General features: G+C 37.3%; 1 protein-coding gene across 1 annotated transcript; it reads right to left on the bottom strand.

Moving 5' to 3' along the window:
- Positions 1-9,313: 9,313 nt before the first annotated feature.
- On the bottom strand, positions 9,314-11,073 carry LOC117495939 (regulator of G-protein signaling 5-like). The gene is made up of 5 exons (XM_034147553.1): positions 10,953-11,073; positions 10,641-10,724; positions 10,470-10,531; positions 10,172-10,338; positions 9,314-10,047 (listed from the first exon to the last, which is right to left on the bottom strand). The coding sequence occupies exons 1-5, from the start codon at positions 10,994-10,996 to the stop codon at positions 9,850-9,852; spliced, it is 555 nt and encodes a 184-aa protein (XP_034003444.1). The 5' UTR covers positions 10,997-11,073; the 3' UTR covers positions 9,314-9,849.
- Positions 11,074-12,595: the final 1,522 nt, after the last annotated feature.

Raw genomic sequence — 12,595 nt, 5'->3', positions numbered from 1 at the left:
AGTTCTTCTAAAAAGCACACAGTGTAGAATAGAAATGTAAGCTTTTGTCAAGTTGTTTTACATTGTTACCATTGCATGAGGTAAAAAGTGACAGTGACAAACAAAGCGATTAAATATATTATGAACTGATAAATACTAAAAGTATAGTATAGACAGCATTTCCAATCATGATACTTTATTCATTTATTGTAGACTATGCACACCTGGTTGACATTAATATGATAAAACTTTCACCCTATCAGGATAAATGCAGAGTAATCCCGCATTGAAGATTCCCATAAATAAGGGCTGACCGTTCAGCCTGACTCGATTTTTTATTTGGCTTTTTATCTTGAGGGATTAAAGGGACGAGGCACAGTGTAGTAACTTCTGAAAATATGAACCCTACGCAGCTCAGTGTGACGCAGGGAATGAATTAGCTTTTTTCTCTGACTGAAACATCTCTGCTTACAGCTTAATTTGTTATTGTGCAAAACATCTGGTTAGAATTATAGAAGCGTCCACAAAAGAAATATGTCAACATTGTTATGTCGGTAAAACACAAGCGATAAGATCTTGGCAGATGTGCCTTTAAGATCGTGAAGGGTTCAAAGTCGTTACTTAACATAAAACCACAACCTCCAAAAGAAGTTTGTAGCCTTTCCAGAACACAATGGATTCTGGGAAAGACAAAATGTTAAGGCCAGCCCGGGGTGAAAAATAAAACAATAGCTGAAAAAGGTTGTCTAAACCTGTTTGTGGATTAATGTGCAGTCCGGGGCTGTTCCCCCCAAAGTGAGCTCCATTACCTCATGTTGGTACAGCAGACTGCGACACAACACTTTAAACCAATGTGTGACAGAATGTTTTAGTAAAGCTAGCATGTTGGCATTTTTAAATATCCCTCTTCAATCATGTGTCCTTACATGATCTTTATTATTTTTATCTAAATATTTGCCTCTGTTTTATTTGAATTATGATCATTTGTCTGTGTGTGTATATTTAAATTATTTTAGGATTTTGAGGTACATTTTTTCAACTGATCTTAGGGTATTTTATTTTATTTATCAATCAAAAAGTTTACATGTCCTGCACACACATTTTCTATAGATTTAGCTTGGACTTTGCTTGTTTGTGAAATGCGGATCATTGACCTCATTTTAACTTGAGTTATTACAATGAAACCATTGAAGGCGTTTAAAAGGGAATGTCCCGCAATAGAACTGCTTAACCTGTTAAGCCCTGAGCCTGTTTTTCAGGTCTCAGGCTCGAAAATGACATTCCCAGAACAAATGACCATATCTTCCCTTCTAAAAGGGTTAAATTAATAATCTTTTTTCTCAAAGTAATGATAAACCTGTGAGTTGAATGTAGAAAAGTCAGAATCAATATAGATGTTTTTTATTTTAAAGAAAATTCAGATTTTACATAGTAAAAAACTGTAAATTATAGTGTCCGTCCAAAAATTATTTTTTACTTATAGTGAAAACCAGTGGTGTAGTGGGCGTTGGACGCGGGGGTACGCCGTACCCCCACTTATTTGGAGCATGATCTTTTTTTCAATAGTCTAATAAATATAAAATCATTGCCAGTGTTATCAGTTGCAAGTGTGTATGTGTTGTAATAATGACAAAAACATAATACATTTCACAGTAATTATAATAAAAAAAAAAAAACGATTTCCTTAAAAAATTATGATTCATAAAAAATTATGATTCGTCATCACGCTCGTGACCCCCCGCCGATTTTGCGGCAGCTCTTTCCCTCAAGAACGCTAACGAAAAAGCTCTATAATGGCAGGCACACATTTTTTACTTGACTTCTTTTCTAAAAACAATATAATTCACAAGAAGAAAGAGGCTAGCAGCACCGAAGCTACAAGTGAAGCTGCTACTAGTACTACATCATCAGAAGAGCCGCCTAAAGACGTGGATAATGCTAGCACTAACGTTAACGTTCGCTGCGCTAGCAACGTTCCCCTGGCTAGCTCAAGCTCACCTTTCCCAGAAGTAGTATGGACGGAGGAGATGTGGCGGAGGAAACACCCGTGGATCAGTGGCGAGCCGTCAGGGCCCTCTAGGCCCTCTGTGAGGGCCTAAGATATTGTAAAAAATAATATTTAAAAACATTTAAAAAAAAAAAAAAAAATTTTAAATATATATTTTTTTAATATTATTTTTGTTATATTTTTCATTAGTTTTACCGAAAAAAAACTTGATTTAATTGTATTTAAAATAACATTTCCAAAGAAATAAATCCGTTTTGCACCCTGGGCCGTTGTTTTGATATTCCGCTGAAGTATACGCTGTGACGTAATAACTCTTTTTTTTTTTTTTTCAAGGGAATTGGTGGGGGTCAGAGGGCCTAGGTATAAAGCTCACGGCTCGCCACTGCCGTGGATAGACTGCAAAGCTGGGAAATTGGGCTGCAAAGTTTGTTCATCCATTTCGGATTTATCAGTCTTCAATCAGTGTGTGTGTGTGTGTGTGTGTGTGTGTGTGTGTGTGTGTGTGTGTGTGTGTGTGTGTGTGTGTGTGTGTGTGTGTGTGTGTGTGTGGCAGTGCTGTCTGCTTATTTGCAATGTAGGCTAGGCCTAATCAGAATAATTTCAGGTCCAGATTCAATGTTGTTTGCATAAGTAGGCTATATTTTTCGTTTAGTTTATTTAATAAGTTAATTTCAGGACAACTTTGGGAATTTTGTTTGTTTGTTATGAGTTTTAAATAGATTTTGAAAGTGGAGATAGAGAGAGAGAGAGAGAGAGAGAGAGAGAGAGAGAGAGAGAGAGAGAGAGAGAGAGAGAGAGAGAGAGAGAGAGAGAGAGAGAGAGAGAGAGAGAGAGAGACAGCGCTGTCTGTCTGAATTTAGGCCTATAAATTGTTTATGTAATTTATGTACCAGTGTGTCCATGGTTTTGTGTGTGTGTTGAGCGGTACCGGGGCACTGCCGCAACATCTTGCAGGAAACAGTGTCTGAGGGCATGTTCATTTAATAAAACTATGAATGTTTTATATCCATGTAACGAGAAGAAACTCATCTAACTGATCATTTTAATTTTTTTTTCAAAAGAAAACCCACAATGCTAACACTGAGCCTCTGAATTACCAACGAGCCTTACACCTTACTGCACAGAAAATCACTCACAAAACCTTATTATTTATCTTTTCACCACATCCAACACATCGTTTCACATCGTGAGGTGACACAGAATCATTTGACACCGACATTACCACTGAATTATACGTATTTGCGACGTTATAAGCAAAAACGGACATCAAAACAGGTGGCGCTAGGTAGCTAAAAATGCTAACATTTTTACCTTGGCTCTGTAGTCTCTCCAAAGTGGTCTTCAATGGCATTAAAACGATAAAAACGCTGCTGAAGTTAATCCATAGGTTAATCTAATGCGTCTGTGTCCCTTTGAAATGATTTTTGATAATCCATAAGCATTAAAACTGCTTTTCCGTTTACAGATGTCAAAGCTAGAGATAGGTTCACTCTGAAAATTACATGGAAGCCCCCACCTTTTCTCTTCACAACGTGTGTGTGTGGGGGACTCCCCCTTCGATTATATTGGCTCGAACGGTCAGAAAGAGGTGTCAACCATCAAAATTGAGCAAGGGAAGCCAGAGATATGGAAAATCCACCCAAATGACCCCAGAAGTGGTTTCTTTTTGCTAAATCTCTCTAAAAAGGTCAAATGTCACTTGTTTTGCATCAATCTTGATACAGGGTACTTATTATATGTTGTACTTTGGATTCCTAAAGCTTTTAGTCTACTAACCCATCATCCAAGGGTGGTTTTCACTATAAGTAAAAAATAATCTTTGGACGGACACTATAATTTACAGTTTTTTACTATGTAAAATCTGAATTTTCTTTAAAATAAAAAACATCTATATTGATTCTGACTTTTCTACATCCAACTCACAGGTTTATCATTACTTTGAGAAAAAAGATTATTAATTTAACCCTTTTAGAAGGGAAGATATGGTCATTTGTTCTGGGAATGTCATTTTCGAGCCTGAGACCTGAAAAACAGGCTCAGGGCTTAACAGGTTAATTGTGTCGGCCCGCCACAAATAAATCAATGTATGGGAAACACTGGAGTATCAGAAAAGGTAGACTTTACAAGACTAAGTACAAGCACCTCAAACTTAAACTTAGTTACAGTAATTGAGTACAGTCCAAGGGAGTATACAAATCCCTGAATAAAACACGTATATAAGAACAATGATTTTTTCCTTCTCACAGTGTCATTACACTATCTAGGAGACTTCACTGCAATAATAAATCAATAATACAGAATCCAATCTGCAACTCGGACCCCTCACAGCAATGCAGTCACTGAGTCAAATGATCAAATGATGCATCACCAGGGGAAATGAAAGATGCAGCAGATATTGAGTCTGTGGAGCCGTTGTTTGTTCCAGGCCTGAGTGTGATCCCGGGAGGACAGAGGATGTGAACCCTGAGGAACTGAGTGTCACAAGCAGAGTTTTTTCCTTTTTCACTGGGGACCCACACCAGGAGATTTCCCACGCTTGGAGTGTAATGCGCTGTCGCATTCCTTCCTCCCGGCTGTCTCTGTTCTCGCCCGCTTATCATCTCAATATGTTTAGCATGAATCCTCTACTCCTCTCTGTTTGCTCTCCAACTGAACCTCCTCTCACAGCCTTCTTCTTAATTTCTACTCTGTTATGATAATATTAAAATGAAGCAGTTTTTATACTGCAGGCATGAACAAGGGATTGTGAGGGACATATGGGATGAAGAGAAAGCCCCCCCACTCTTTGGAGATCATGACCACACTTGCGTCTGGAGTTGGAGAGATGCACCACACATGTCCACTCCTGGGGGAGACACTGAGGAATGTTCACATTGGGTCATCTCCTCCAGATCTGCTAACGGACACTAAAGGGGTTCAGAAAACTGTCTGTCCTAGGAACTTATAACTCAGGGTCACAGGATTTCATACCACCATAGTGATGAAGACGATGTTCTCTTATGATGAACTTACAGTATGTGCTCTGCAGTGCATTGGTTGTGTTAACATCCCGGCCGTAACTGACATTTAAGACATGAGCACATTAACAGTTTTTATCATGTCCATTTTCTTTTTAGTTTCTTTATATTCATTTAACTTTTTGTCCATGAATATACTTTGATCGAAATACAAAACACATGTTTTTTTTACACAGTACAAAGTGCTTTATAATTTTTCCTTAGGTCAAACGGTTATTAAAGATATACATTAATAATATAACAAGGTACTAAGAAAATAAATACAAATAACAATACAGTGATTTGAAAAGAGGGCTAGAAAATGCCCCCATAATATCAACATAATACTTTCACATGTCCATTTCTATTTTTCACGTAAATGTTCTTAATTTAGGAGAGAAATTCATTTGTTTTTGCTGAATATTTTTGTTTTATTCTTTTAAGTGTCTTTACGTCTTCAATAAGGTCAGTACAATCTTTGTAAAGATGTTTATTAATGTCAAAAGTTTGACAAACAAAAGAGAAAATATATCATAAAGTTACCAGGTTATTGTACAGCGTGTCACTGCCCCCTGGTGCAGTGAAATCAACTCATGCAGGCTGTCAGTTCTTCTCTATCACCCTGGAAAATCTAGATATTATTATATATTATATGTAGTTCTTTCTTGCAGATTTTTTTGAAAAACTATTCCAAATAATAAGGTTTGCAAACCTTGCTCAATATTAAAGTAAATAAATAATAATTATATTTGAATTTGATTGAAATTCATACAAAAGGCATTATCCTATTTGTATGGCCATTTTTTTAAATTATGTAATAATGTTAATGTGATTGAGACAGCTTTGTCTTCTGTATCTGTTGGTTACCTAATAATGTGATACAATATTGGTTATTTGCCCATTTAGTGTGTTTAATCATTTTTTTATCTCTTTGAAAATATAATATATACATGTATTTTTTTAAACTAATCCTTATCACAGGATCTGGACTTGGTGTGGGTAGGAGTTTTAAGCAACAGGGATTTGCTCCACTTTTTTATTTTAATGTATTTTATCTTGACCCCATATTTCGGAACCACGACAAGAGTTAATGGTTCTGCTGTATACTGAATTAATTTACAATTATCCAGGTAAAATCTAGTGATTACAACTCAAACCACTAGATGTCAGTGTCAATTCATGATTATACCAAACAGTACTGGTGTAGGAAGTACAGCTGTGACCACCAACAATACAGAGAGAGTAATTAGGGAAACAAATATCTATCAGTTGTGCCAGGCAGCCTGAAACATGATTTTGAGGCCTTTTCCCTCTCTAAAATTGGAAATAAACGAGAATTTAATCTGTAACTCAGTTATGTATCCTGAGACAAAATGTGTCCTACCCTGTGAAGTAAAGGTAGTCTAAATGCTGGCTTGGAGCATATTGATTTTGATAGCACTCCATCGTAAATGTAGGTAAAAATTGTACAATTGTATAACTGTCCTCTGCTCCCATTTTTGGTTAAAGGCATGTATTTTATCAACTGTTATATAACATCTGCCATGATATAACCGGTTTACCTCTGAGATGTATTAAATGTAGAATTCGATCAGTGATTACCAGTGTCCTAGATGTTGGTAATTATGTAGTTAATAAATGAAAAGCAGAAGGTCTGGTGAAGCAGTAGACAAAGTGAGTCCACATGGGGTGGGATGCATGATAGAATGTTTGGATTAAACAAATACAGGATATTCAACCAGGAGAGTTGAGTTTTAAGAGTACGCTTAAGACCTTCCTTGTCTGTAGCTGTGTACTCTCATGTTCCGAATAACCCAGCTTCCCCAAATTTCTTTTTTGGTGTCTATCTACGCCGGGATCCTGAGTCGTGGCTGATCCTGTTGCTGTGGTCCTGAGTCCTGGATCGCGAGCCCTGGATCTTGAGTCGTGGCTGTGCCTGCTGCTGTGGTCCTGGATCATAAGTCCTGGATGGATATCCTCGTGGATTCATCTTCTTATTATAGACACATGCATTTCCAAACATTTGGACTACCTATGCTGTAAATGTATTATCTTTTCAATTTACACACGGCATCTATTGCACGTCTGTCCGTCCTGGGAGAGGGATCCCTCCTCTGTTGCTCTCCCTGAGGTTTCTCCCATTTTCCCCTTTAAACTGTGGGTTTTCTCCGGAAGTTTTTCTTTGTACGATGTGAGGGTCTAAGGACAGAGGGTGTCGTATTGTCATACTGACATTCTGTACAAACTGTGAAGTCCACTGAGACAAATGTAACATTTGTGATATTGGGCTATATAAATAAACATTGATTGATTGATTGAGATAGGGGGTTTGTTTCCTACTTTAATCCCAAGATAGTCAGTTTACAAACTAAATCTACAATCCTGTCTTTTCCTTAAGCAAGTAGTGTATTGGAGTATATATATGTGTTTATATATATACAGTAAATGGGTCAGCAATCAGAAGGGTTTTAACTTTTAAAAACAACCACCCAATCAGTGGTGAAAATACTACGCGTGGTCAGTGCAGGGTCAGTGCAAAACCATTACCTCACATTCTGTAAATAAAGGCCCAATTTAGGCAACTAATTGCAGGCAGCAGTACATAAACACAATCTGTTGACATCTAGCTTTTGTTGGCCAAAAACTAGACATGTTGGCTACAATGACTTGCAGCACTTGGACCTTTCAAACTATAAAATATGTGCAAAAATGTTTTTTACCATTCGAAAAAAACCTATGAATTGTATATGAAATATTACATGTTGCCTTAATTCCTTTGTGGCCATTAGGGGGCAGAAATACTCAAATGTGAGGCAACACCAGAAATCATTCATATCTATCTACTTGATGGATCCAACCTCAATATTCACTTTAATCGCTTGTGAAGTCTTCACTAACTTTCAGTAGAAACTCAATATTATTGAATTGCTAAATGTTTGCCTTACGTAACATGCACCCACAGTTGAATGCTATTTTGAGTAGGAATGCAGCTAAAAAGATTTCTCATTTTGAATGTATCCATCGATACGTTTCTAGATTTATTTACTAACTCTTTTGGACCCATCTTAAAAGAGTTAACTGTGTCCATCCAAGTTAATCAAATGCAAAGGTGATGTCTAAAATATGTTGTTTTGTTAATTTGATACCCAAATATTATTTGATTATATTATATAATAAGTGGAAAAGTAGGATATCTCCATAATAAAGAGGCTGAAAACAGCATATTCTGCCATTTTTTTATGAAAAATGACTTGACGATTAAGGTATTATCAAAACAGTTTGCCATTCATTTTTGTAAGTTGGCTCAACAATTAGATAAATAATCATTGCAGGCTTACTGGGAGTATGTCTTCCTAGTATTCACCTACTACTAAATACTGATACCACATTATTCACAATGTGTCATTGTACATTTACAAGTACAAGTAGTACAACCTGTATTACAGATGGCCGTTGTTATGCTTGGATCTAGATACAAATGTCAAAGGGTCACTATGGAGAAGGTATCAGCATTATGAGATGTTTATATTCATCAGGTTGGACCAGCTGTTGTCCACCTCAAACTGGCGCCACTCTACACTGATGACATCTGAATATGCAGAGTAGACATCCAGCCACATGTTGTACTGCCTGCTGGCAAAACGTACTTTATCAAAGCAATCATAGTGGCTGTACATTTTAATGAGAACAAATTAGATAATAGCATAACTTCTGTAATTAATGCATTATGACCAGAGGGCTTCACATCATCCTTTATGTGTTTCCTGCATGCTTGGTTAGCCCACAGTGTAAGTCGTTCTCCAGACAGATAGTGGTTTTGCTGTCATTTATTACCTGAAGTCGTTGAGCGTGTGCAAACAGTTGCTAAGGTGATAATAACATTTATTGCTCTATCTATTACGTTAATGCCGTTGCATAATCTCTTTGTGCTTCCTGTTTGCTAGAGGGCTCTTTCTCATTTGCATCATATGGGACAAAAGCTCAGAGCAGGCGGCTGCTGTCATTGTCTGTGTTCTTTACGAGTGGTTCCCTAGGTGATTAACAGTTGTGCACAACATTAGCTGCAAAATGCCTCATGATAGAGTACAAATATACCATTGTCCTTTTTATATCAGGTCATTTGAATGATTTAACATGCAGACTTTTTTTTTAGCTTGCTCCTTGGTGTGTAAATACAGTACTCCACTTGACCTTTGATCTCCAAGTAAGTCAATTGACCAAGTATGTGTGACTCCTAAAATTCCCATAGAGTGTCATAATAAATGTGTTACCACCACATGTTATTTTTCAATAAGGACAAACCATTTGAGCATTTTTTTCCCATAATTTATTTAAGTTGCTTGTATGTACAAATAAATACAACATATAATTAAATATATATTATATAAATTAAATCTCTGTTTTTCATTGTGTTGGGTAAAAAAACAAGAGATATATTACAGGCAAATACATTAAAAATAAATACAAAATCATAAAGGACCATACAAGCCTGTTCACAAAGAGTGTAAGACTTTAACTGAGAAACATTGCACACCACAGCCACAAAAATCGGTTCATGGCAAATAAAAGTGCTTTCTTCCTTTCTTCCTGTTTGATTGGCACTCAGTCTGTTGTACCGTTATTGAATTGTAACGTCCAAACTTCATCTGTGTTCACACAACAGTTCACTCAAGGGATCCACCGTTTTCCCTTTCTCTTCAATCTTCGGGCATCTACCGAACACGGCCATTTACGGCCACTCCTGGGACAATCCGATGTTTCTACACCAGAGACCAGCTTCATGGTGCAGTACCTAACGTTTAGCTTTGCCTTCTCAACCATTGAGGGCGATCAACTAAGAACACTCCATCGTTTAATGGAGAGAGTTCAGGGCTTCTTGGTTGCCGTGGCGCTGGGTTTGGCTTGGCAAACTAAATCCCCGTAGGCTTGTGAGCGGAGGAAGCGAGGGTAGCAGTCTTTAGCCATCAGCATGTAGATCTTATGCTGGGCCGGGTCGAAGGCATCGGTTGACGGCTCCTGGATGTTTGCTCTGGTGATGTCACGAGTTTCATGGTCAATGTTAATCTATAAAAGAGACAAGGAAACATCATGATTAGTTACTTAGAGGCTACAGGAATACATTTGTTTCTTGGGTCCCATCATCTATAAGGATTCATATTTTACTCGTTTGAGATGGATGCTTTCTTACCTCTCGTGGAGCATCAAAGCCGATGAATTCATCGTAGATCTTCTGGGCTTTGGCTGACAGTTTGGCAGGAGACTTGGTATTTCTGTAGTCTTCACACGCAAAGTAGAAGGAAATGTTCTCCTCACTAAACTCAGACACCAGGAAAGCTGTGAAGGCACACAGTCCATCTGAAGAAAGAGAGGATATTTGATTAGTTAAAGCACATCATTTAACTGCAGGGGCTGCATGTGGCATGTATTTGCGTATGTTTTTCGGTGTGCAGATGTATCAGATATTTTAATTTTTGATTTATACTTACATTTGCTTGACAAGAGTTTTTCAAAGGACTGCTTCCACCCAAGGCATTCCTCCAGGGTTGGCCTGAACACAAAAGAAGCAAGATTAGTATAAACCAAGAATTGTATTCAAGCTCACAATACATTTCAAATGAATAGGTACTAATAAACAGTACAGTAAATGTGATGCTTACTTGTTTTGCCCCATTTTGCTGCAGGATTTATTCCAATGCGATTTCAGCAAAATGCTTCTCAGTCTTTCTTTTAGCTCCATAGCCCTGTTAGAAAAAAAATAAAGGTTAGTTTTATATTTCTCACTACATTGATTGCATACTGACACGTCATTATTCTTCAAGCACTGCATTTATCCACACTGAGTACAAAGTCTACAATAAACATAAGCTCAGACCAGCACTCTTTTAGCGTCTTAAAGGTTCTCACACAGATACACAAAGACAGTGTTTTTCATATCCCCAAACATCCACCATGCATGTAGCTTCATGTACCTTTCTACGCAGCTTGCAGGCAGTGATGATAGTCCTTTGCACATTCTGTAGCAGCAGGTTGGAGGTAGTAGAGGTGATATGTCGTTGAGATGGCAGTTAAATATCCGTTTAGAGAAGCTCAGTAGGGAGCAAGGTTGTCTGTGTGTCGGAACAGAGCCACAGCAGAGGCTTTATAGTCCTACCTCCCTTGCTTCGTACATATCACAAAGCCTCTCAGCCAATCACAGAGAGGTAGAGGGAAAGAGAGAGAAAGAGAGAGATGCTGAAGTGAGAAAGTGGGGGAGGATATGCAAGGACAAGGCTGGGGGATTACTGTGAGTTGACAAAAGCCACTGATGAACAGTACACTGTTTTTCTTGCCTGTCCCTGAAAACACAGCGGTTAAGCTTTAAGTGTTTTCTTTCCACCCTACTCTTTCAAAACAACTTATTTACACACATGAAAAAAGAACATTTGTGCCAGTGTGTTGATGTGACAATAACATAGCCACCTTTTATATATATTTTACACATACAATTAAATGTTGATGAACATTTTCCTCAATAAAACAATGACCCCAATTTAAAGTGGCTATGATATAATTTATTTGCTATATTTCATCTTTTATTATTCTTTTTTTAAATACATTTTAGCTTGAAAGTAGTTTTTTATCATAAACAACAACTGTGAGTTTCCCCTGTATGCATACAGGTTTCAATCCAAACAATCTGTATGATATATCCTTGCAAGAATATATGCTAAGCACACCCTGTGTGGTCAAATCGTTTCCTGTCAGCTTGTTTGCGCCTTTGTTCACATTTCCTGGTTCTGTTTTACACAAATAAGACATAATTGAAGAAATGCACAGGCTAATATAAAACCTTTTCAGTGGACACACACAATAACACCCTGCCTCTTTATGGACCTGATAAAGGTGCTCACTCCAGGGACTGATCGGAAGGAAACGTGTTATTGACTCTGTTTAATTACATTACTGTAATCAAGCGGGAGGTACAGACAAATGCTTGACACAATAAAGCTGAAACATCTCCCATATGGCGAGCTGCGGTTTTGTTTATCTAGGATTTTATCATCATATAATTCTAATTAGAGTGGCAGTATAAAAAGTAAAGCAATATTTGACAGAAGGATGGTAATAACTTACGTATTATTTTAAGTGTGTAGTTTTGTCTGACATATTTCCAAAGTAGTGAAGTTGAGTTGAATTATCAGAAATCATTCGTAAAATGTTTTGCTTTTATGAATTTGTTGATGTTTTCTTCAATGGTACAACAAGACCCAGATAAGAACATTAAAGGACCTCCAACCAAAAACAGTAGATACATTGTATTGAACCCGTTATGCCAGAATATTGCCATTGGCACTTCTGGGAATTGAGACCCAATAGTGTGATAAAAGGACATCTCTATAAAAAGCACTTATTATCAAATGTCAGGGGTTTTTCTAAGAAATATTAGATAACATTATTTTTGCTTTAAGCAGCTGTTGGAGATTCAGGGATGTCAGTTTGTGTCTTCTCTTAAGAGAGAAGGTATAATGCCAAAACTTTTTTTTGGTACATACTAAAACAGGGAACTGTTTTTAAATTTGAAATAAACCATAAGAGTGCACCACAGCTAAGACCAACATAATCACACGCCAAC

This window comes from Trematomus bernacchii, unplaced genomic scaffold (genome assembly GCF_902827165.1).
Source record: "Trematomus bernacchii unplaced genomic scaffold, fTreBer1.1, whole genome shotgun sequence".
NCBI classification, from domain to species: domain Eukaryota; kingdom Metazoa; phylum Chordata; class Actinopteri; order Perciformes; family Nototheniidae; genus Trematomus; species Trematomus bernacchii.
The sequence above is the reverse complement of the archived record's forward strand: the minus strand, read 5'-3'. Positions and strand labels throughout refer to the sequence as shown.

What these genes read in the sequence shown, in the direction of transcription:
- LOC117495939 (XM_034147553.1), bottom strand. Translation starts at nt 10,996, where the DNA reads ATGTGCAAAGGACTATCATCACTGCCTGCAAGCTGCGTAGAAAG. An exon ending in AAAACTCTTGTCAAGCAAAT is followed by an intron (nt 10,339 to 10,469) that starts GTAAGTATAAAT and finishes CTCTTTCTTCAG; the next exon opens with ATGGACTGTGTGCCTTCACA. An exon ending in GCTTTGATGCTCCACGAGAG is followed by an intron (nt 10,048 to 10,171) that starts GTAAGAAAGCAT and finishes TCTCTTTTATAG; the next exon opens with ATTAACATTGACCATGAAAC.